The 26,506-nt window shown below is 39.0% G+C and overlaps 1 protein-coding gene across 3 annotated transcripts in view; it reads left to right on the plus strand.

Annotated features, from left to right (window-relative positions):
- The window catches only part of LOC126262734 (voltage-dependent calcium channel subunit alpha-2/delta-3-like), a 374,776-nt gene that overhangs the window by 229,007 nt on the left and 119,263 nt on the right, over positions 1–26,506 (plus strand). For 2 of the 3 annotated variants that reach the window (XM_049959539.1, XM_049959538.1), the window contains exons 10-13: positions 4,342–4,482; positions 6,499–6,603; positions 19,906–19,986; positions 20,091–20,165. In XM_049959539.1, coding sequence (XP_049815496.1) covers positions 4,342–4,482; positions 6,499–6,603; positions 19,906–19,986; positions 20,091–20,165 — 402 coding nt within the window. The remainder of the gene's footprint in view (positions 1–4,341; positions 4,483–6,498; positions 6,604–19,905; positions 19,987–20,090; positions 20,166–26,506) is intronic. The other variant, XM_049959541.1, reaches the window with a different exon arrangement.

Here is a 26,506-nt window from a genome sequence, read left to right on the forward strand (position 1 = left end):
CAGCAATTAAAGTGGAGCATGTTGTGCTCAGTGAAATGCTCTACCACTGGGTGGTTAACTGTGCTCTTGGCCACAGGTTGTTGGTGCGGCAACTGGTTGGCGTTCTTGCCTACATAAAAGTTAACAACAGAGGTGGTATACGACCTGACAACTTACAATTTTAACAGGTGGCCTTGTCTCTTTTAGGGTAGGAAATGTATGTGACAGGACTGGAGGAGGACATTGTATGAAAGCTCAGCAATATTTCAATCCTTTCATTATGCCTGTTGACCAGTCGGCACCTCAGATACATGGAGAGTGGTTACTCCTTGCCTTATTTAAATTTCTGCCCATCTTCCAGTATTAAGTTTAACAGAAACAGTTTAAAATAGAGCAGTGACAAACTTTCCTAAGCATCTGATGAAATATACTGTAATCATAAAGTTTACAATACATTGTTGCTATATTAGCACACGTCAGAACATATTTTGGGTTTTGTGAACATTGTGGAATAAAGAAAAAACATTATCAGTAAAAAGTGTTTGTCAAGAACTGCAAGAACAACACATTACAACACTGAAGTGAAACCAGAACACCTCTATGCAAGTAAGTGCCTAACACTATAATATAGACACAGTAAAGTATTGAAAAGAATTATTGTCAAGAAAAATTTAAGTTCAATAGGTAGCTCAGAGGCTTGGAAATTCAGAAGCCACAATGAAATAAATCAGTACATAGAAGACTGATATTTTTTGAGCATTGGAAGCATTCAAGAAATTAACATCAAGCTGGATCAGAGAAGTTACACAAGATTTAATTATATAAAACATAAACTACATGTGCACTGTAGCTTACAAATGTATTTTCATTTTTAAAGAGAGCAGTTGTTCACTGTTAAGTTCATAGATATACAATGATAACGATACAGAAACATACACAAATATTTATAGTTCTAAGGTTCTTGGCAAATGTCAACAGTGACTTGTCATAGTTAGGCAAAATGACTTATTCTTGGTAAACAAAACTGCAGCAGCTGCTGAATAATCATTTTGTTCATACAACTTATTTGCTGCCTTTAAGTTACATCATCAGGTACATCTGACTAGAAAAAAAAAACAGATTGGAGGAAAATTTTAAAAATTTTGACAAGAGGTCCCAGTGAAATCAATTATGTAACTTCAATGATGTTTATGTACTATGTATATGAACTAGACAATAAAAATCAAGAGAACAAGCATTTTGGGTACACAGTAAGTAGAATACTCACATTCAAATCATTTAGAATGAAACATGGAGATTATTGGACACCTCCATCACTCTCTGTCAAGTTGTATTAAAACGTCCTTAAAAGGAATGGCAGTCAAAGTACAAGTGGTGAAATGAACGAGATGGCCATGGTAAATGTCTCAAATTCTAGAAAGAAACATGGAGGACATTATAATAAAAGGATGTCAAACAAGACCAAGGGCTGGATAAATAATGCTCACCCAAGGATATATAGTCAACAGCTGCCTTAGTTTTATTTAGCAAGAAAGCATCCTTACAGCTGTGGTTGCCCACGATATAAAATGTGTTGTCAAAAGACTCAGTTATGTTCAACCAGATAATGATGCTGAAATTAGTTGTTGAAAAAACTGAAATCATATATTATAGCAAAAGCATAGGTACTTTGAGAAAAGCCACTGTTCATCCTCAAACACTACTCAACTACTATTTTTTTTTTTACTTTGATTATGTATCTTTACACAGAACTTGATCAGCCTTCTATATGCTGGGAAAATTAAAAACCTGTTTAATATGAACATTGATATTGATTGGAATTTACATTGCCCAGGTCAAATATTCTAAAAAATTGTAACAAGATTGGCTAATAAGGTATTCTTTCACTGTGTTTTTGAATATTCAGATTTGCAATTTTATGTCTGATGCCTGTTGTCAGCTTGTCATACACTCCAGAATGAGATTTTCACTCTGCAGCGGAGTGTGCACTGTTATGAAACTTCCTGGCAGATTAAAACTGTGTTCCCGACCGAGACTCGTACTCGGTACCTTTGCCTTTCGCAGGCAAGTGCTCTACCATCTGAGCTACCGAAGCACGACTCACGCCCGGTACTCACAGCTTTACTTCTGCCAGTATCTCGTCTCCTACCTTCCAAACTTTACAGAAGCTCTCCTGCGAACCATGCAGAACTAGCACTCCTAAAAGAAAGGATATGGCGAAGACATGGCTTAGCCACAGCCTGGGGGATGTGGCTAAGCCATGTCTCCGCCATATCCTTTCTTTCAAAACAGCCCCCAGGCTGTGGCTAAGCCATGTCTCCACAATATCCTTTCTTTCAGGAGTGCTAGTTCTGCATGGTTTGCAGGAGAGCTTCTGTAAAGTTTGGAAGGTAGGAGACGAGATACTGGCAGAAGTAAAGCTGTGAGTACCGGGCGTGAGTCGTGCTTCGGTAGCTCAGATGGTAGAGCACTTGCCCGTGAAAGGCAAAGGTCCCGAGTTCGTGTCTCGGTCGGGCACACAGTTTTAATCTGCCAGGAAGTTTCTTGTCATACACTATTATACTAGAATATGAAACTCCATTTTGGGTTCTAGACTGGGATGCATAGCCTATATGAAAATTATTTTTATTTCTAATATTGTATGTATGAATTTTGTGGTACTTCCTAAATTAATCTTACTGTTGATCACAAATAGCATCAAGAAATAAGTGTATTGCAATGCAAATGAAAAATTCCAAAGACCCTGGAGGCTTATGTAAGATGTCTGGTTATCAACTTTACATAATATTCTTACTGCATCCTTCTGTAGAACAAATACATTATGACCTTTGCTGCATTGTTACAGTAGTTCATGTTGCAGGACAGTACTGAGAGAAAAAGTGCAAAGCACGTGAGCAATCTTGTCTTCACATCACTACCAAGGGCAAGATTCTCAAGTGCAAAGCAGGCTTTACTTATAAATTTGACAGTGCCACTGCAGTTTATCATCACATATTTTCTTGGAAACATTACACATGGAGTTTCATCTAGTGATGTCCACTGATCTATATCTCTGATACCTATATGTCATTTTGATTTATTTGGAATTGCATAATATGAGTCTTCTTAAGAGAGAAATTGCTTTCTGTGAAACAGTTGTAAGCCTATTCTAATTTCCTGCTGACTATCTGTGGTATGGGTGTAGTTGAGCTCATTACCAGTGTACTTGTACTATCAAGAGACAATTTTTAAAGAGTCTTCCAATTTCCCTGGTAAATCATTTGTAATTATAGGGTATTAACTAGAGTGGGTTAAGTATTGAACTTTGTTGGACACCAAGGTTTATGTTTCCCTATCAAAAATTTACTTTTATGCCTGTGATGTCACATGTTATGGCGACTCTGTTTTCTACTGTGGTGATTTGACACCATCCATTGAGGGGGAATGCCTTATATACTTTAATATTGTACTTTTTGCCAGTAGAATATTATGATTTTCACAACTGAAAGCCTTGGCAAGTACACAGAAAATGCCAGTTGGATAATTGTTATTTAGTTTTACCAGAGTTGAGTTCGTGAGATAATGTATTGCTTTCTGAATGTAGAGAACCCTTTACAAAATTCAAACTGGTCCATTGTTGAAAGGTTATTTTCAGAAGGGAGGTTCAATATTCTGTTAAAAGCTAGCTAGCTTCTCAAAATTTTTTGAGAAAATTGGGAGGAGGCAGATGTGTTGTCTGTAATTAGAGATCTCTTGCTCCAGTTTTATGAATTGGTTTTACCATTGCATAATTCAGTCTTTCAATAATTACAGCTTGACTCATCAACTGATTACAAAGGTAACTGCAGGCTTAGAGTGTGTCTATCAACGCAGCACAAAACTTCAGTGCTTTTTGAAATTTCATAGCTAGAAGAGTTACTTTTTTTGAGTGACAAGATTTTTTTGATTTCTGTGATGGGCAGTTTGGGATAACTGTTATTTATTGGTGGAGGCTGCAATACACACGAAAGTAAATTTAATGGTTTCAGTGGTCCATTTTTCCTCCCTGTGTTGTCAGTTCCTGTTAACATGAAGAGTTAACAGAGTTTAGTGGCTAATGATTTGAAGGCAACAGCATCTGTCTTGCTTCTACTGTCATCAGAGAGTTTCACTGTGCTGTAAGTCAGTTGGAAGATCCTTCATTAAACAATTTGTGATTAGGGTTGTTTCCTCACTAAGTAACACAAAATTAACATTTTCATTTTACCAGTGAAAATGCTAAGCTATGATTTGTGAATAAATTTTAATTATTTGTATATTTTATTTTATCTAATAAAAATTATACTCAGTTAGACACACAAATAATTACAGTTATGAGATAATTATTTAGAGTGCTTTTTACAGGATCCAAAGCTAGCAAAATGGCTATTTGATGTGATGGAAAATTTAGAACAGAAAGAAAAGCTAGATAAACATTTCCGAAATAAAGAACTGTATTTCAGCCAACGTGAGGAGGACAATGTTTATAAGCAGACTGTAGTCAAGGTATTGGTTATGTCCCCTGTGTTCTTCCACCTTCAAAGTGTGAGCCCTTACCCAACTTACTGCCCTGTAAATACCCCTCCCTTGTAAAATTTCTGGAATGAATAGACAAAAAAGCAGTAGTATGGATGATGGTTTTGTACATGTATATTTAGCACTTTTGTCAGGAACTGAATTCTATACTAATGTCGGTAAGTAACAAAAGAAAAATGAAATGGAAATAAATCTTGCACAGTAGAAGAATGTGTGTCATCACATTGAACCTCTGTTTCTGAAGTGTCCAGGTAATTGATGTTCATTTATGTTAATTTATTTTGGCATTGTAGACTATTACTTTGTAATGTGTGAGCTGTTTCATTTGTTAAAATTGATATCAATGTAGAATTAGTTTTAAAATCATGTACACATCAATGTCATTCCTAATTGGTACAAAATTTATGTTCATCCATTAATATACTCTGGAATGATGCATGAAACAGAACATTCTTATTTAAAATAAAGAAACTTGTTACGTTCTTGGTACCAGACTGTTGGTACATGGTCTAAAAGTTTCATTGGTGTACTGTGAAAAGGCTGGACTGGCATAGAAGTAGATTACCAATCTATAACATTCTTGCTCCAGAAATCTCAATCTGCACAGAATTTTGTACATCATTTCCCATATTGTTTAATTATGGCTGTTACTTCATTAAGAATGTTACAAAATTTGAAAGTGGCATAATGTTTATCTATGAGTAAGCCAGAGATTGATCAGCCTGGCAGTAATATAATGAGGCCAAAGCTGTTTTGCAACCTGGTAAACACAGCATCTAGTCTGCAAAAGAATCATAGAAAAAAAAACACTGAGATAAAGAAATAAAATGAAGTATTTGCAGCAAATATAGAATGATTGTATGAGTCTGACAGTTACCATTGACTTACACGAATCGGTAACATGTATAAGTGTTCTCATACTTTCATCTAAGAAAGATTAGCCTTCTTGTTAAAAGTCTGTTACCTTAAGGATTTTACTATTTATTTTTGAGAGAATGTTTTGTTTCATGAGAGTGCATGACAACATTAAGTGTACCCCAGCTTGCTTTAAATTTAGTTTTTTTGTTGCCTATTAAAATGTGTGATGCTAACACCCTATCCTTGCTGTTAACTAAATACAACAGATTTGTTTTTCTTTCAGACCATGTTTGTTTTTTTAGCTTTTCTGACAAAGAAATACCTTTTTCTAGCTAATAAGATTATTTATTTTATTTTGAAAGAAAGATAGGGCTTCATATACGGGTACTAGCTGCAATGAGAGGGCATGGATGGACATAAAATAGTTGCTTAAGCTGTTGCTGCCAAAGAATTTGCTTTGGCACCTGGTTACCTGCAATTTTATAGTAATCTGACATGGAAATGAAAATGAGTGTATGGCATCGTTAGCCGAGAGACCGCATTCGGGGAAGTTCAGCCACCAAGTGCAAGTCTTATTTCATTTGATGCCACATTGGGCGACTTGCATGCCGGTGATAAGGATGAAATGATGATGAGGACTACACAACACCAAGTCCATGAGCAGAGAAAAACTCCAACCCAGCCAGGATTCGAATCCGGGCCCAGTGCATGGAAGGCAAGCACGTTACCACCCAGCTAAGCAGGTGGACTATCTAATATGTAAAGAGATCTAGAGATACTAAATATGTTAAAGTCTGTTTCCAGTCAGTATATCCCTCTCACCAATTATTGTATCAGCTGTCATGTGAAGCACTATCTTCAATTATTTGTTCTGTTTCTTCTGTTACTGCTGTTGATGACATCATTGCCATAATTACTAAGCATTAGGCAAGCACATTAAAAAAAAAAAAAGAGCCTTTTTATTTTTACTCCAGAAGCTTTTTGCATCATCTATTCGAATAGCTATTTCCAGCTCTGAGTCCTTAATGGAAGGAATAGTGTTTTGTATGATATATTTCTATTGTTTGAGACTCTGCTAAATTAAGTAAACATTGTTCCGAATAACAAAAGTTTCTCTTTATGTTTCAGAAAGTATGGGAACCAGATGAAATCAAATTCCAGGAATACCATCTTGTTACTTCAGTGTCTGTTCCAGCATTTGAAAGAAGAATGGAGTATACAACAGATAACAAGGTTTATTTGTGAAGTTGCCATAACAGTAATTTTGCAATAAACATTTTTTTCCTCTCTTCGTGATTCTCAAGGCTCCATTTGTCACTTAGGAACACTCTTTGCCAGTACTGAATTTCTCAATCATGCAATACTTCTAACACCAACATCTGCTTTCATTAGGTATTTTTGTCTGTTAGGACCTCTTCTTCTGATAGGCTGAGTTTATGTAGTTTCATTTTAAACAGCTATTAGTTTTCAAAAAGACTGCAAAAAGTAAAAAAAAGAATGAACTTGGCAATCTTAGGAAAAAGAAAGGCCCAGTGGAATACTGGACATGCAGTCTGCCTGTGTGTAGTGTGACAGTGCTCAGTGCTTGTCCAATAGCTGGAATTCTTGTTTTTGTTGTATTGTTAAGAGCTAATGGCATCTAAAATACATCAGGTCTCATTTTTATTTTTATGTTTTCATTCTTTGTGGTAATTTTATTAGTGTAGAATTTGCATAACCTGCAGGTCCAATAGTGGTGTAGTTTGATCTCATGTTTTGGCCACTCATAGTTTTCAGTTTTATTTGCTTGTGTTAGTACTTTCTTTTGTGTTGTTATATAATTGTGTGTTGTCGAAATGTATGTGACTGTGCTTGTTAGTGCTGTGCATAGTGAGAAGCTGGCTGTTGTCTGAGGAAAGGAAGTGTTTGCAGTTAACTCTTCTTCCACTGAGCCACTGAACTGCTGTTTGACAATTGGAGTTAGTAAAAGTATGCAGTGCACAAGAGTAAGAACGTAAAAGGGTAGGAAGTGGAACAATGATAGTTAACCATGAAAAGTTAAAACTATTTGTTCATCTGGAATCCAAACACAAGCCTCTGTCTTTCTGAAAGACAGCACACAACCAAATACCCTATCTGAGCATTCTTCATGGACTGATTCAAAACGTCAGGTAGTCATAGAGTGCTTCTGTTTCTTTGGAAACTGTGCAGTCTCTTCCACAATGCTGAGAGAGTTGCATCTTCGGGGGGAAAAAAAAGGGGGGGGGGTGTCGTAGGAAGTTATGGCCTGTCAAAATTGGGGATCGAGAGTCAATTTCCAGCCTATCATACAGATTTAACTTCTCACATACAATTACCACAATGAATACTCTGGTTAGAGAAAATAATTCTCAGCTATTGATCACTGACATGTTCCATAACAGGTAAACAGTTATAGGCTCCTAATTAATGGCATGAATGTCTGTAAGTGGTGTTTTTTATAAAATGTTCTTATGTGCTGTGTTTAAAACCTGACCAAGTGAATTTGACCTATCTGTGAATACTGTAGATTTGATGGGTATATTGTATAACTAATGAAGAGGTACTGAATTGAACTGAGGAGAAAAGAAATGGATGGCACAACTTGTCTAAAAGGGGGGGGGGGGGGGAGAGAGAGAGAGAGAGAGAGAGAGAGAGAGAGAGAGAGAGAGAGAGAGAGAGAGAGAGAGAGAGAGATGAGGTCACATGCAAATTTATACTGAAAAATTTGGAAGGGCAAGGTCGGGCAAATGATATTCGCATTGCAACAGGCTCAGGATTTCCTATTATGCTGAAGCAATCGATACAGTAGCGAAATTGCTCAATCAATCCTTGATATTTGGCTCATGCACCACTAATGCAGGTATTATGCGAAAAACTATGAACTAGCCACTACAACAATCTTTTGCTCTGCTTAAAATCTGACAATTTGTGAAATAAAGGAGGAAATAACACTAAATCTGTCATCCTACAAACTCCTATTGTATTTGAACAGGTCTGCAATAAAAGTTGTCATATATGTGAATACCATGTATAAACATTAAGGATGCTTTTTAAGTAAAGGTAGCATTGAAAAGCAGAAATGTTATCCTTAAAAAAAAACTTGATCAATATTTAATTTTATTATGAGAGACTATTGTTTTACTAAGTGGGTTGCACATGAGAAATTCGGTTACTGTTCATTTATTAGAATACGAGGTAAAAACATTACCAGCTTTTAATCAGCTTTAGAAGATGATGACTCCATTCGGATGAAACAAGAAGAAAAATTAATCCAGAATAAAATGTCTAACAAATGAAATAAATCATATTAAACTGACTGTAATTGTCATGAGAATATATTAGAGCCGCAAGACCTGGCTTGGAGATTGTACCAATAGACTTCAGTAGATCACAGGACAAGGGAAAGTTTCAGAATTTGACTGAATCGTGATTTCAATCCTTTTTTATGTATTAGTTGCTGTTGTTACATCTTAAAAATGGTTCAAATGGCTCTGAGCACTATGGGACTTAACTTCTGAGGTCATCATTCCCCTGGCACTTAGCACTACTTAAACCTAACTAACCTAAGGACATCACACACATCCATGTCTGAGGCAGGATTCGAACCTGCGACCGGAGCGGTCGCGTGGTTCCAGACTGAAGTGCCTAGAACCACGCGGCAACACTGGCCGGCTGTTACATCTGACTTGCACCCGGATGATATTGCAGTCCAGTTTCACAGTTGCTCAAGTACAGTGCTACAGAAGGATTGGGGTGGGAATAGTTATACAGTACCAGCTTGGCTCAAAACTACATGAGTGTGGGGAGGAGAGAAGTGAGCAGGCAGCAAATTATGGCCTGATGACAACTATGGGAATCTATACTGTGTACTTTAGCTTTTGAGGAACATTTACCACATGCAGACTGCAATTGCCTGAATCCATTTGTATTCAGAACTGAACTGGCATTAGAATAGTCAACAGTAGTATTCATCAATGCAGGAGATGGTAAAAGTCTAGACAGGGGCCAGTGGTGTGTTTAAGTGTTTCATGCTGCAATGTTCATGATAGTCTACACAGCCAATGGGAGCGTATGGGGAGACAGTAAGCAAGGGACATTCTAACAGTGTAATGTCAGTATAGAAGCAAAATCCATTAGGTATTTGGGTAAAAACAGCTGTGTTCCTGGGTCCCAAACTCAGCCCCTACCCAATAAATTGCAACATACACTCCTGGAAATTGAAATAAGAACACCGTGAATTCATTGTCCCAGGAAGGGGAAATTATATTGACACATTCCTGGGGTCAGATACATCACATGATCACACTGACAGAACCACAGGCACATAGACACAGGCAACAGAGCATGCACAATGTCGGCACTAGTACAGTGTATATCCACCTTTCGCAGCAATGCAGGCTGCTATTCTCCCATGGAGACGATCGTAGAGATGCTGGATGTAGTCCTGTGGAACGGCTTGCCATGCCATTTCCACCTGGCGCCTCAGTTGGACCAGCGTTCGTGCCGGATGTGCAGACCGCGTGAGACGACGCTTCATCCAGTCCCAAACATGCTCAATGGGGGACAGATCCGGAGATCTTGCTGGCCAGGGTAGTTGACTTACACCTTCTAGAGCACGTTGGGTGGCACGGGATACATGCGGACGTGCATTGTCCTGTTGGAACAGCACGTTCCCTTGCCGGTCTAGGAATGGTAGAACGATGGGTTCGATGATGGTTTGGATGTACCGTGCACTATTCAGTGTCCCCTCGACGATCACCAGTGGTGTACGGCCTGTGTAGGAGATCGCTCCCCACACCATGATGCCGGGTGTTGGCCCTGTGTGCCTCGGTCGTATGCAGTCCTGATTGTGGCGCTCACCTGCATGGCGCCAAACACGCATACGACCATCATTGGCACCAAGGCAGAAGCGACTCTCATCGCTGAAGACGACACGTCTCCATTCGTCCCTCCATTCACGCCTGTCGCGACACCACTGGAGACGGGCTGCACGATGTTGGGGCGTGAGCGGAAGACGGCCTAACGGTGTGCGGGACCGTAGCCCAGCTTCATGGAGACGGTTGCGAATGGTCCTCGCCGATACCCCAGGAGCAACAGTGTCCTTAATTTGCTGGGAAGTGGCGGTGCGGTCCCCTACGGCACTGCGTAGGATCCTACGGTCTTGGCGTGCATCGGCGCGTCGCTGCGGTCCGGTCCCAGGTCGACGGGCACGTGCACCTTCCGCCGACCACTGGCGACAACATCGATGTACTGTGGAGACTTCACGCCCCACGTGTTGAGCAATTCGGCGGTACGTCCACCCGGCCTCCCGCATGCCCACTATACGCCCTCGCTCAAAGTCCGTCAACTGCACATACGGTTCACGTCCACGCTGTCGCGGCATGCTACCAGTGTTAAAGACTGCGATGGAGCTCCGTATGCCACGGCAAACTGGCTGACACTGACGGCGGCGGTGCACAAATGCTGCACAGCTAGCGCCATTCGACGGCCAACACCGCGGTTCCTGGTGTGTCCGCTGTGCCATGCGTGTGATCATTGCTTGTACAGTCCTCTCGCAGTGTCCGGAGCAAGTATGGTAGGTCTGACACACCGGTGTCAATGTGTTCTTTTTTCCATTTCCAGGAGTGTATTTGGAAGAAACAGCCTAATACTTGTGACAACAAGGATGATCATTAAAAAAAGTGATACCACAGACAACAAGGTTGATAAGCAAAAAATGTAGACAAGATAAATGGTCCAAAAATTAATATAAACCATGTCTTTTCAGTTATTTTATTTCTCCTTGTATTATCAGAATGCAAACAATCAATAAAAGACATAAATTTAGAATAGGTATAATGTTAACTTCTTTGGCAGATACATCATGTCAAGAAAACAGTTTGTGGTTTTGATTAGTCGTAATATGTTAAAAATAAATTTTTCTCAAGAAGCCTCCTGAAAAAAAAAAAAAAAAAAGCACATAGTCTTATAGTCAGAGTTGTCTTATACTCTGGTAAATATGGTACATTGCAATGAAGAGGCTTGCACAGGATAGTCTAGCGTAGAGAGCTGCTCAAACAAGTCTTTATAATGAATACAATAACAGATCACACTAAGAAGAGTGACTGAATATTTGTAAGAAAGTTAGGCACAATGTTCATCTGAATCCCATACAGACTATATTGGCAGACACTCAAGGAAAAGTGCCATATTTGTCACAAACAGCTGCCAGGAAAATTTTGAGAATTGGTTTTTATTCTGGAACCCTAATATATTCTTAAGCTTTCTACACACCAATCTTGCTCACTGTTTACATGTGAATTGCCTATATTTGTATCTGTCATGATTTGATACTGCATTTCAAGTGATCTCTTTTGACTCTCTCTCTCTTTATTCTCTTCATATATATTTTTGTTTTTAATGTGAGACCTATCACAGTTATGGTTGACTATATTTTTATCCATTTTCTTCAGACATTAGAATCCAAGGACACTGAAGTTGTGTTTCACAATACTTTACTTTCCTTTCCTTTTTTCTCTTTCTTCTTCTGCTTCTTTTCCTCTCTCTTTTTGAAACTATTACTCTCCCGTAAGTTGGATACTATTTGAATTTAGTTAATGACCTTTTTTGGATTATATTCTGGTGTGATCTGTACATCCTGACACTTGTAAAATAATAGCCACCATTTGCATTTGGAGCTAGAACTTTTATTGTACAACACTATGCATAGTTATAAGGCTCCAGTGCTTATCTTTCATTATTAATACACTCATGTATCAATCTCTGACTCTGTGCTTTGAAAGAAATGTAAGACTTTTTTTCATTTAAAAGGAGACAGGCTGTAAGAATGTTCATGATGTAATGAGCAAAGATTCCAGTGCATGGATCCATTCAAAAGTGTTGTGAAGTGTACATGAGAAACTACCACAGGTCACACACAAACACTGTTTGTCCCAAACAGCTTCCACCAGATTATACGTTGCAATATATGTAGGCAACTTTCACAGCCACAATCATGAATGGAATTGTGCGGAAGAAGATGAAATTGGAAGAATGCTTGTATAATGGGTGCAAGCAACCAACTTAATGCTCCATTGTGATATAAAAAAAGAGAGAGCATTCAAGTCTAGAAGATGGGGTACAGTGAGCACACGTGACCTCTGTGTGTCAACTTCTATGTGTGGTACAGAAAATATCATGATAACAGTCCTTCAAACTTTCCCAGAAGTTGACATCAGCCCAGTGTCTGCTCCTACAGCTTAGATATTCCTCCAGCGTGATATGTTCCTATATACCATTTGAACTGCCAAAAAGCAGATTGGGATTAATTCTCAAAAGCATTGGATGAATCAATAGAAGAGATTTCTGCATTACTGAACTCGTATTCAAAGTTTCTGAGGGCTTTCATATCTACTGCCAAAAACAGCATATGCATAGGGTGCTGTAAAGGATTCCTGGGCGGAACCAAGAAATCAACCAGATGGTAAATTCAAGGAAAATGGTTGACAAGAAACAGCCTCACTCTTAAATTCCTTGAATGACCAAGGGAGAGAAAAAAGCACAAAGAAACCAGAGACTTGGAATTCACACATTCCAGAAGAGAAGCTTGGTCACTGGTTCAGAAGCTGGGAGAAGACCCTTTCCACAACACAAGACGTCAACAGTCTCATGTGACACAATTGCTTGTCACTTAGTGGAAGTTTGCAAGGTTGCAACAGTTGGAGCAAATGTTCAGCAAGTAAAGAAAGAACCTACTGAGGTCAAGAAATCTCTACAACCTAGCCCAAAATTCTCCTCTCTGTTTACGATCACTGGGATTTAGACAGCCCTTAGCCATATGAAATGTAAAAAAACTGCAGGTGCAGATGGTCTCTACTATGAATTTTTGATGCACATTGGTCCTACATTGCAAAAGTGGCTAGTTTGCCTTTTCAACGAAGTTCTTCACATAGGAACATTACCGGCAAAATTTAACAGTCAAATTAATTCTGTGGTACCACCTGAACAAGCTGGGTTTAGAGCCCATAGAAGTTGCTATGAGTAAGTGCCCTCACTGATTACCAGAAGAAATTCAAGACCACGGTACTTTCCATTGGTCTGTTGGCAGCTTGTGACCAGGTGTGATGTGAGGATCTTATTTAAATTTCTGAATAAAATACCTCAAAAGACTCTAGGTAACTTCTTAAGCAACATATTGAGGGATTGGCATTTTTAAGTACATCAAGGTGAAAAGAAAATCTGATGACATTTACTAAATGATGGCTTGTTCAGGACTCTGTTCTTGCTCTGGTGTTACTCAATCTCTTCACAGCAGACCCTCCACGCTTGACATGCCAGAAATTTCAATATGCAGATGACCTTGCAATTTCATCAGAGTGAAGATATTTCTGAATGTGTATGACACGTAACAGACATCCTTATTAAATTTGTGAATATTTTAAGACATGCTGCCGTAGATCTAATGTTTCTGAAATGTAAGTATGTCTCTTTCACCTCTCTAACTGATTAACATCAGCAAAGATTAACCCACTGTTTGGTCCTCTGGGCACAGATAAATTGATAAGCCAGAATAAGTTGGTCTCACATTAGACAGACTGGTGATATAACACAACAACCTTTCCCGGTAGTTAAGAAGATACAAACACAAATGAACCTGGTGACAAAACTGTCATGTAGTATATGTGGTAAAAATACTTCAGTTCTTCAAGGAGCATCCTTTGTGTTGGTATACTCTACGGAAGAATATTGCATACCAGTTTAGCTCCACTGTGCTCATGTGAAGGAAGTTGATATTGGTTTGAATATGGCTATGAGAACCATTAATGGCGCAGTCAGATCTACTGTCAGTACTATCAAACATTATTCCTGTTCTTTTTTGTGGAAATATGAGTATTTATAACCTTCTAAAAATGAGTCAATTCCACTTCATGGAGGTTTCCTCGTGCTGTCTAGAAAATGCCTCAAATCCAGATGATCAGCAGGTGGAGGAGGAGTCCAAATGCTCTTTACTGAATGCAACAGGAACAGTCAATGGAAACTTGAGTGCTAAGCCATAAAAACCAGGAACTACAAACTTATTAAAAATCTAACTGTTAAAGTTCCAGGCTTTCATCATCCTATTGAGGTGTGAGTACATCTCAAGAAATTCCTGACTGGAGAAGGTAAATGCAATTACAAATGCACAAGTGGGGCTTTTGCACTGAAAGTACCTGTAAGTGTGCTGATTTTCAGAAAATGAGCCACATTGTAAATTAGTGGCTAACAGACATTTCTCTGATGGTATCAAGAGTCGTGTGAAGCATGTATGCTTCAATGGATTGAGTCTTTGGACATCCCTGTGTAGTCTGGGCCATTTAATGTTTATTTAGCAAATATATTTGCACATACATATTTTTTGTAATATATAGAAAACGGCCTTGCTGTGCTGGTACTGCGAATGGTTGAAAGCAAGGGGACACTACAGCTGTAATTTTTCCCGAGGGCATGCAGCTTTACTGTATGGTTAATGATGATGGCGTCCTCTTGGGTAAAATATTCCGGAGGTAAAATAGTCCCCCATTTGGATCTCCGGGCGGGGACTACTCAAGAGGACGTCGTTATCAGGAGAAAGAAAACTGGCGTTCTACGGATCGGAGCGTGGAATCTCAGGTCCCTTAATCGGGTAGGTAGGTTAGAAAATTTAAAAAGGGAAATGGGTAGGTTAAAGTTAGATATAGTGGGAATTAGTGAAGTTAGGTGGCAGGAGGAACAAGACTTTTGGTCAGGCGAATACAGGGTTATAAATACAAAGTCAAGTAGGAGTAATGCAGGAGTAGGTTTAATAATGAATAAAAAAAATAGGCATGCGGGTAAGCTACTACAAACAGCATAGTGAACGCATTATTGTGGCCAAGATAGACATGAAACCCACGCCTACTACAGTAGTACAAGTTTATATGCCAACTAGCTCTGCAGATGACGAAGAAATTGAAGAAATGTATGATGAAATAAAATAAATCATTCAGATAGTGAAGGGAGATGAAAATTTAATAGTCATGGGTGACTGGAATTGGGTAGTAGGAAAAGGGAGAGAAGGAAACATAGTAGGTGAATATGGATTGGGGGTAAGAAATGAAAGAGGAAGCCGCCTGGTAGAATTTTGTGCAGAGCATAACTTAATCATAGCTAACACTTGGTTCAAGAATCATAAAAGAAGGTTGTATACATGGAAGAACCCTGGAGATACTAAAAGGTATCAGATAGATTATATAATGGTAAGACAGAGATTTAGGAATCAGGTTTTAAATTGTAAGACATTTCCAGAGGCAGATGTGGACTCTGACCACAATCTATTGGTTATGAACTGTAGATTAAAACTGAAGAAACTGCAAAAAGGTGGGAATTTAAGGAGATGGGACCTGGATAAACTGACTAAACCAGAGGTTGCACAGAGTTTCAGGGAGAGCATAAGGGAACAAATGGCAGGAATGGGGGAAAGAAATACAGTAGAAGAAGAATGGGTAGCTTTGAGGGATGAAGTAGTGAAGGCAGCAGAGGATCAAGTAGGTAAAAAGATGAGGGCTAGTAGAAATCCTTGGGTAACAGAAGAAATATTGAATTTAATTGATGAAAGGAGGAAATATAAAAATGCAGTAAATGAAGGAGGCAAAAAGGAATACAAACGTCTCAAAAATAAGATCGACAGGAAGTGCAAAATGGCTAAGCAGGGATGGCTAGAGGATAAATGTAAGGATGTAGAGGCTTATCTCACTAGGGGTAAGATAGATACTGCCTACAGGAAAATTAAGGAGACCTTTGGAGAAAAGAGAACCACTTGTATGAATATCAAGAGCTCAGATGGAAACCCAGTTCTAAGCAAAGAAGGGAAAGCAGAAAGGTGGAAGGAATATATAGAGGGTCTATACAAGGGTGACGTACTTGAGGACAATATTATGGAAATGGAAGAGGATGTAGATGAAGATGAAATGGGAGATATGATACTGCGTGAAGAGTTCGACAGAGCACTGAAAGACCTGAGTCGAAACAAGGCCCCCGGAGTAGACAACATTCCATTAGAACTACTGACGGCTTTGAGAGAGCCAGTTCTGACAAAACTTTACCATCTGGTGAGCAAGATGTATGAGACAGGTGAAATACCCTCAGACTTCAAGAAGAGTATAATAATTCCAATCCCAAAGAAAGCAGGCGTTGACAGATGTGAAAATTACCGAACTATCAGTTTAATAAGTCATGGCTGCAAAATACTAATGTGAATTCTTTACAGACGAATGGAAAAACTAGTAGAAGCCGACCTTGGGGAAGATCAGTTTGGATTCCGTAGAAATATTGGAACACTTGAGGCAACACTGACCCTACGGCTTATCTTAGAAGCTAGATTAAGGAAAGGCAAACCTACGTTTCTAGCATTTGTAGACTTAGAGAAAGCTTTTGACAATGTTGGCTGGAATACTCTCTTTCAAATTCTGAAGGTGGCAGGGGTAAAATACAGGGAGTGAAAGGCTATTTAGAATTTGTACAAAAACCAGATGGCAGTTATAAGAGTCGAGGGGCATGAAAGGGAAGCAGTGGTTGGGAAAGGAGTGAGACAGGGTTGTAGCCTCTCCCCGATGTTATTCAATCTGTATATTGAGCAAGCAGTAAAGGAAACAAAAGAAAAATTCGGTGTAGGTATTAAAATCCATGGAGATGAAATAAAAACTTTGAGGTTCGCCGATGACATTGTAATTCTGTCAGAGACAGCAAAGGACTTGGAAGAGCAGTTGAACAGAATGGATAGTGTCTTGAAAGGAGGATATAAGATGAACATCAACAAAAGCAAAACGAGGATAATGGAATGTAGTCGAATCGAGTTGAGGATATAAAATATAGACTGGCAATGGGAAGGAAAGCGTTTCTGAAGAAGAGAAATTTGTTAACATCGAGTATTGATTTAAGTGTTAGGAAGTTGTTTCTGAAAGTATTTGCATGGAGTGTAGCCATGTATGGAAGTGAAACATCTACGATAAATAGTTTAGACAAGAAGAGAATAGAAGCTTTTGAAATGTGGTGCTACAGAAGAATGCTGAAGATTAGATGGGTAGATCACATAACTAATGAGGTGTTGAATAGGATTGGGGAGAAGGGAAGTTTGTGGCACAACTTGACTAGAAGAAGGGATCGTTTGGTAGGGCATGTTCTGAGACATCAAGGGATCACCAATTTAGTATTGGAGGGCAGTGTGGAGGGTAAAAATCGTAAAGGGAGACCAAGAGATGAATACACCAAGGAGATTCAGAAGGATGTAACAATGCGTACGTACGTACATAAGCACACACACAAATAAATAACATCCACGTGAAATATCACTCCTAATGCAGTTGATGCCATCTTTAGAATCAAAATTTTCTACAATATTCATCAAGTTCTCTCTGTACACCATGGAAGAAACCATTGCCAAGACATATATATCAAATATTGTCAGAAAGATCATCAGGAAGTGAAAATGTCATGTTAAAGGGAGTTCACAGGACCTATGCGGGTAATGTTAAATTAGCCTACTTTATGTACCTTTATCCCTGGAAGCAATGAAGATAACACTCTAAGGTTTTTACAGCTATCTTATCCATGTTATTTATGTATACTGAACCAGAATTAAGAGATGAGGTGCTATTTTTTTATTACAAACAATTGTACTCATAATGCCCTAGATGTCTATCTATTCAAATTATTGCTATGGTTGTGCTTCAGTAGATGTTATAATGAAATAGGTGCCAAAGTTTCATATAGCTGTCACAAGTAGTTTTTGGTATAAAGAAAGATAAAGCATAAAAAAAGTCATTTTGAGAAAATCACATTTAAAAAGTAAAACTGATAAAAATTGACGTGTAATTTTAAATTAAGTCTCAGAAACACCCAGCAGCATAGTCAGCATCATCATCGTTGCCAGCTTCCTTCTCTAAAAGCTCCTTTCTTCTGATTGACCTTGCCTCTTTGGTGGTGAACTCGGCTGTACACTGTGCCTTGGCGAGTCTCAACTTGTCCAATAACTTCAAGCCATTTACAGTATGGTAGCCTGGATTGATGTTAAGTTGTTTTAGAACTCTTATTCTTCCTGTGTTTACATCATTAAACGTTAACACAGCTTCACTAACACACTATTTTAGTGTATTGAGCCCTAGAAAACCATTTTTGCGAACTTGTGTCGAAATAATGTTATTGAATGCGTTGTTAGGATTCTGTGTTCCCCCATGTAGACACTTTTGGAGGTGGTCTGAGTGAGCTAGGTCCCTGTAAATTGGTTTGATTGCTTCCCTATCGGCTTCAGGAATAGAGTTCTTGTGTTCAAAAGACACTCCTGAAACTTCAGCCTTCCATAATTTGCACCATGATTCAGGTCCAGATGGGCAGAGTGAATGTATCAGTTTTCTGTTGGGTGAAAGTTTGTGGAAGTATGAGGCCCAGACTGCTTTCCTCATTTCCGTTATTTTTTATGGCAGTTCCATAATACTGCTGAAGCTGATTTATTGTTTTATCAGTCGTCCAACCTCTAAGTGGCTTGCCATCAGACAGTGCAGTGGTGTGAAGAGTTTGTTTTAATTTTCTGAGACATGTGCCCATCCTGTTTTGCACATGCCCAGTGCATTCCAATTTCTTTATCACAATATTTCCGTGTGGATTTGCTTCAACAAGACACTCATACACTTTAGAATCTCCATCCCAAGGGTACTGTGTGTATCGGACACCCCTTTCCTGCAGTGATCGGCTAAACATTTTCATTGTGGCATCAGCTTCCATTCCTCTGCTGGTTCCATCATAATTTTTCTGACAGTTTTCATGTTTATTTTTTTCCATTTTTCTCACAGTAGCTATAGCAATGTTTTGTAAGTGCCTCAAAACCAATTACTTTGTCTGTGTCTACAGTTGTGATTGAAGCAACCGAGTTTTTCCATGTGTTTCACTCAAAGCAAACAAACAATTACCAAGCGACAGACAATACAGCAGTGTGACTGACATGGAGCGCCATATATTTTCTGTCCATAGATGAAAATCACAGCCTTCTATAAAGCATAGTTTCTGAGATATTCACATATAAACAGATGCAGGTCCGAAATTTTGTGATTTCAGAGATACACATGTAAGTCCAGAAAATTAAAAATAAAATATTTCTAAATGTCATACACAGATAATTTATGCACCATGTTGTGCAAGAAAGAATAAATAATGTTCTAGGGAATGTTTTGTAAACTGTCAAAATTTTCGAATTTTTGCCTGAAATTTAGATTAAATGTTTCTACAGTGTATTCATAGGGCTCCCAAAAACCTTAAGGATAAATTGTTGCATTGTTCCCATAGTGATTGCAGTAGAGTAAATGCAATATGAAATGCTAAGGATAAGAAAAAGGCTTCATTGTGCATGGAATACTGATTTGTAGAATGAAATTTTGAACACTTGTGGGAAATGAGAGGAGAGGAAGGAGAAAATAAATAGAGTGAGACCATAGCAGAAATTAAATGAAAAACTACCCTTATAAATACCGAAGGAGAGTATTTCTGACATCAGTTTCCTTTCTGTTTCAGACAGAAGCTCCTTCTCTTCTTGGTATTGCAGGGATTGATGTTCCTATTCCTGAAATTGAGAAACTCACAATGTCTTACAAAGTAAGAATTTGATATTGAAAAATAGTTGGTTTTACATCTCAGTATTTATTTCGTCAGCATTAAGTAAAGTTAGCTTATACATACAATACCTCTTTTTTTTACAGATTGGTGTCAATGGATATGCTTTCATAGTTACAAATAATGGTTATGTTTTACTTCATCCTGACCTTCGCCCAGTGGTGAGTATTAGGACAGAACACTTTTGTAGGGTCACGGGGATACCAGTATGATGTATTACAGCTAACTTAATAAGAAATGTAACTATTTCTCTACAAGGAATGTGCAAAGTTATATACTGTCTTCATTTTTTTTATATTCGCAACTTAAAAAATGTTAAGAGTTTTATAAATATGTAGTGGAACACAGTTTTAGAAATAAATGTACTTGGTAAAGCCACTTTACAGGATTAAAATTTTGAGTAAATCTTTGAGGTTATCACCAGTTCCATCAGAGATTGGAAATTAGATTCTTGAATAATTAATTACAGGGAGTTTTATATGATGACTTTCTTTATTTCTCTTCTGTGTTAGTGATATGGCCCATAAGGATGGGTGTAGTAATATTTGCAAATGGAAAATTGTGAAACAGTTGCTTTATCACTCAAGTTGTTATGCTGATGAAAAAGCACTTGGGACTCAAGATCATCGTGGGTGCAGAATGGATTGGATTTTCCTTATTCCAACACTCACTGCAGGATACACATTGAAAAAAATGTCATAAAACATGGAGTATTAAAATGTGCATGAGGGAGGTGATCATCAGATTCTTCAACACCTATTGGAAATCCTTTTTGTTATCTGCTAAATGACAATATTATACAGTGATACAGTTAGTGTACATCTGCTCAACAAAGAAAACAAAGTGGAATGCTTTAGAGCAAACATGCTACACATGATAGAATATCATGACAGATACATATTGCCTTCTTTGTTTTTTGGCCTCTTTTTACAGCAGTGGCCCATATACAAGTTATGTAGGTCAATTGCTGCTTTTTGGAACTGTAATAAATGTCTTATATTTAGTGGTCCCTATAACGATATGGTTTTTTCTCTTACAAGTTTGTCTGTTGTGATCATTAACAGTTCAGATGCTTTACTTATTATTATAAACAGTTTTTATTCTTTTCATTACTCACAGTTTTTTGTTGTTTATTGCATTCTTCTTCCGTTTCCAAATCTATGTGTTGGGTTCTTGCACACAGCACTTTCACTGCACTTAATATATTCACATTTCTGTGTTGGTAAGTATCACTGTCCTCTCACCATTTCACATCTTTCCTATTGTCGTTGTGAGATGCATTCGTGTTTTGTTTGTTTTGGTGGTGGTGGAAGGGTGCATGTTTATATTTTCAAACTAGGAGAGAGGGGCGGAGTGATGGAGGAGGGGAGGGGGGGGGGAGAGTGATTTTGTGTGTGTAGAGAGAGAAAGAGAGAGAGAGAGAGAGAGAGAGAGAGAGAGAGAGAGAGAGAGAATGGCTCAAATGGCTCTGAGCACTATGGGACTCAACTGCTGAGGTCATTAGTCCCCTAGAACTTAGAACTAGTTAAACCTAACTAACCTAAGGACATCACAAACATCCATGCCCGAGGCAGGATTCGAACCTGCGACCGTAGCGGTCTTGCGGTTCCAGACTGCAGCGCCTTTAACCGCACGGCCACTTCGGCCGGCTAGAGAGAGAGAGAGAGAGAGAGAGAGAGAGAGAGAGAGAGAGAGAGAGAGAGAGAGGAGGGGGGGGGGAGGGAGAGTCGTGTGTGATGAGAAAGGAGGCACCGCAAAATAATATCATAAACTAGGCAATGTCCCAACATCCCAACATTAGATCATCCCCCACTGTATCACAATAAAGCAATAACTCATACACACGGAAGCTAGGACATGTTAGCTCCCTTCACACACACACACACACACACACACAAGAAGATAATCCCCTCAATTGTAAAATATAAAAATAATATCCCCCCCCCTCCCTCCCCCCAAATCAGAAAATACAAAACTCATAGGGCGACAGCAGTTGTTTCCACCACAACCAAAACAAACAAAAGATGAATGCATCCTACAATGGTAGAACAAAATAAGCAAAATGGCACAAAGACACTAATACGTACCAACACAAGAATGTGAATACACTAGGCTCTCACTAATCCGGCCATTCCTGGCACATATGGGTAATGAATTATTGAGTGTGTGAAATTTATTTTATTCATTTATTTGGTTTTTTATTTATTTTTAAAACATAGGGGATATTGTGGTGTCACAGCCAGACACCACACTTGCTAGGTGGTAGCTTTAAATCAGCCGCGGTCCATTAGTACAGGTCGGACCCGCGTGTCGCCACTGTCAGTGATCGCAGACCGAGCTCCACCACACGGCAGGTCTCGAGAGACTTACTAGCACTCCCCTCAGTTGTACGGACGACTTTGCTAGTGACTACACTGACGAAGCCTCGCTCCTTGGCCGAGCAGATAGTTAGAATAGCCTTCAGCTAAGTCCATGGCTACGACCTAGCAAGGCGCCATTAGCCTTACATTGCATGAATCTACAGAGTCTCATTTGTATCGTCAAGAGTGATGTACAACAATGATGGATTAAAGTTAAGTATTCCAGAAGCTACGTACTTTTCTTTATAGCATTCATTACGTATCCTGTTTCAGACCTCACGCCATCCTGCATGAGCTTATAGCGTGCATATCGGTCTCCTCAAACCACCCTGTGTCGGCACTTCTGTTGACACATCAGATATAGTGTACTGTACTTTATTAAACCGGAGGATACAACATTGCAATACTGCACTGGTAGAGTATTTATGTCAGTGTGTTGAAAACAATATGGATTTTTGGAATTTTCCAATCACCATAAACGGTAGTTTATGACTCCCATTTGCATTACAACAGGCCATTAATGTTACACACTGTTTCGTTGCTTGTAACCATGAGCTTCCATCTCGTTTTTGAAGGAAGCATCTTGTAAAAGAGTCCTGTTTCATCAGCATTATACAAGGAATCAGCAGTTAAATCTTCTTCCTCTATTATCTTCTGTATCTTGCTTACAAACTCATCAACATCCTTATTGTTAGCAGAGTGATTTTCCCCGGTGACTGTCAGCTGCAGAAAGCCATGTTGTTTCTTCCAGTCTGATAGCCAACCTTCTCTCGCTGCAAACAAGTTACTACTGCCAAGTTGTTTGTTAAATGCAGCTGCTTTTTTCCTTTATAATTGGGCCACTAACTGGAATTCCTTTACTGTATTGTTGTATCAACTATCTATAAACAGCTGTGTCCAGTTCTTCATTCTCACTCTTTTGCGTAACCTTCTGTTTTCCCAACTCATTATCCATTTGTGTTGAGTACGGTCGAATAACATCTTCTTTCTTTTTGATGTCATAAATAGTTGCTCGTCTAACACTGAACTCAGCAGCAATGGCTTTCTGCGAAGAACCTTGATTTAACTTATCTAAAATTTCAAGTTTTTGCTTGAAGTCTATCGTAATGTGTATCCTTTTAGAAGACATGATTGCGAAATGCAAAGAAAGCTACAATTTCAAATACGGTATATAAAGCATTGTCTGACGAAGCATTGTTGTGCATGATAATTCATTGTGTACGTGTTTTTGAATGTGTGCCGGATTACTGAGAGGCCGGGTTACTGGGGGCCAGATTAGTGAGAGTCTAGTGCATATTAAGTGCAGTGAAAGTGCTGTGTACAGAAACTCAACAAATACATTGGAAGAAGAAGAAGAATGAAATAAACAACGAAGAAAACTGTGTAACGAAAAGAACAAAAACTTTTATTTTAATAAGTAAGGCATGTGAACTGTTAATGATCCTAAAAAAACTAAATTGTAAGAGAAAGCACCATATTGCTACAGAAACAACTGAAGATGCTTCAAAATAAAACAAAATGCATCTGGTCTTAATAAGACTTTTATTACAGTTGCAAAAGGCGGCAATTAACACATACTACTAGTCAAGACAGGGTAGCACTATCTTATAACAACTGTCTCTGAAGGATTGTGTGTGTGTGTGTGTGTGTGTGTGTGTGTGTGTGTGAGAGAGAGAGAGAGTGAGGGAGGTGTCTCTTTTCTGTTAGTTAACTTTTGAAAAAGGACATTGTCCAACAACTGTGCAATTGATGGGTGATTAACTTTAACGTGTTCTCAAACTTGTATTCCACTGAAGACATTCCAAAGTATAATGTCAAAGATTAATTTTCAGAAGTATTAAAATGCCTTCAGAATAGCTTCTACATCTACATCTACATTTATATTCCCAAGCCACCCATTGGTGTGTGGCAGAGGGCACTTTATGTGCCACTGTCATTACCTCCCTTTCCTGTTCCACTTGCGTATGGTTCGCAGGAAGAACGATTGCCGGAAAGCCTCCGTGCGTGCTCAAATCTCTCTAATTTTACATTCGTGATTTCCTCGGGAGGTATAAGTAGGGGGAAGCAATATATTTGATACCACATCCAGAAACGCACCCTCTCGAAACCTGGACAGCAAGCTACATCGCGATGCAGAGCGCCCCTCTTGCAGAGTCTGCCACTTGAGTTTGCTAAACATCTCTGTAACGCTATCACGCTTAACAAATAACCCTGTGATGAAATGCGCTTCTCTTCTGTGGATCTTCTCTATCTCCTCTGTCAACCTGACCTGTTACAGATTCCACACTGATGAGCAATACTCAAATATAGGTCGAACGAGTGTTTTGTAAGCCACCTCCTTTGTTGATGGACTACATTTTCTAAGGACTCTCCCAATGAATCTCAACCTGGCACCCACCTTACCAACAATTAATTTTATATGATCGTTCCACTTCAAATTGTTCCGCACGCATACTCCCAGATATTTTACAGAAATAACTGCTACCAGTGTTTGTTCCACTATCATATAATCATACAATAAGGGATCCTTCTTTCTATGTATTCGCAATACATTACATTTGTCTATGTTAAGGGTCAGTTGCCACTCCCTGCACCAAGTGCCTATCCGCTGCGGATCTTCCTGCATTTCGCTGCAATTTTCTAATGCTGCAACTTCTCTGTATACTACAGCATCATCCACGAAAACCCGATGGAACTTCCGATACTATCTACTAGATCATTTATGTATATTGTGAAAAGCAGTGGTCCCATAACACTCCCCCGTGGCATACCAGAGATTACTTTAACGTCTCTCCATTGAGAACAACATGCTGTGTTCTGTTTGCTAAAAACTCTTCAATCCAGCCACACAGCTGGTTTGATATTCCGTAGGCTTTTACTTTGTTTATCAGGCGACAGTGCGGAACTGTATCGAACGCCTTCCGGAAGTTAAGGAAAATGGCATCTACCTGAGAGCCTGTATCTAGGTCTCACACGATCGCTGTTTCCAGAATCCATGTTGTTGATTACTACAGAGTAGGTTCTGGGTTTCCAGAAATGACATGATACACGAGCAAAAAACATGTTCTAAAATTCTACAACAGATCGATGTCAGAAATGTAGGTCTATAGATTTGCACATCTGCTCGACTACCCTTCTTGAAGACTGGGACTACCTGTGCTCTTTCCCAATTATTTGGAACCTTCCATTCCTCTAGAGACTTGCGGTACATGGCTGTTAGAAGGGGGGCAAGTTCTTTCACGTACTCTGTGTAGAATCGAATTGGTATCCTGTCAGGTCCAGTGGACTTACCTCTGTTGAGTGATTTCAGTTGCTTTTCTATTCCTTGGACAATTACTTCAATGTCAGCCATTTTTTCGTTTGTGCGAGGATTTAGAGAAGGAACTACAGTGTAGTCTTCCTCTGTGAAACAGCTTTGGAAAAAGGTGTTTAGTATTTCAGCCTGTACGCATGTCATCCTCTGTTTCAATGCCATCATCATCCCAGAGTGTCTGGATATGCTGTTTCGAGCCACTTACTGATTTAACGTAAGACCAGAACTTCCTAGGATTTTCTGTCAAGTTGGTACATAGAATTTTACTTTTGAACTCACTGAACGCTTCACACATAGCCCTCCTTACACTAACTTTGACATCATTTAGCTTCTGTTTGTCTGAGAGGTTTTGGCTGTATTTAAACTTGCAGTGAAGCTCTCTTTGCTTTCGCAGTAGTTTCCTAACTTTGTTGTTGAAGCACAGTGAGTTTTTCCCGTCCCTCACAGTTTTACTCAGCTCGTACTTGTCTAAAACGCATTTTACGATTGCCTTGAACTTTTTCCATGAACACTCAAGATTGTCAGTGTCGGAACAGAAATTTTTGTTTTGATCTGTTAGGTAGTCTGAAATCTTCCTTCTATTACTCTTGCTAAACAGATAAACCTTCCTCCCTTTTTTTATATTCCTATTTACTTCCATATTCAGGGATGCTGCATTGGCGTTATGACCACTGATTCCCTGTTCTGCGCTTACAGAGTCGAAAAGTTCGGGTCTGTTTGTTATCAGTAGGTCCAAGATGTTATCTCCACGAGTCAGTTCTCCGTTTAATTGCTCGAGGTAATTTTCGGATAGTGCACTCAGTATATGTCACACAATGCTCTGTCCCTA

The sequence above is a fragment of the Schistocerca nitens genome, chromosome 6, assembly GCF_023898315.1.
Source record: "Schistocerca nitens isolate TAMUIC-IGC-003100 chromosome 6, iqSchNite1.1, whole genome shotgun sequence".
Taxonomy (NCBI): Eukaryota; Metazoa; Arthropoda; class Insecta; order Orthoptera; family Acrididae; genus Schistocerca; species Schistocerca nitens.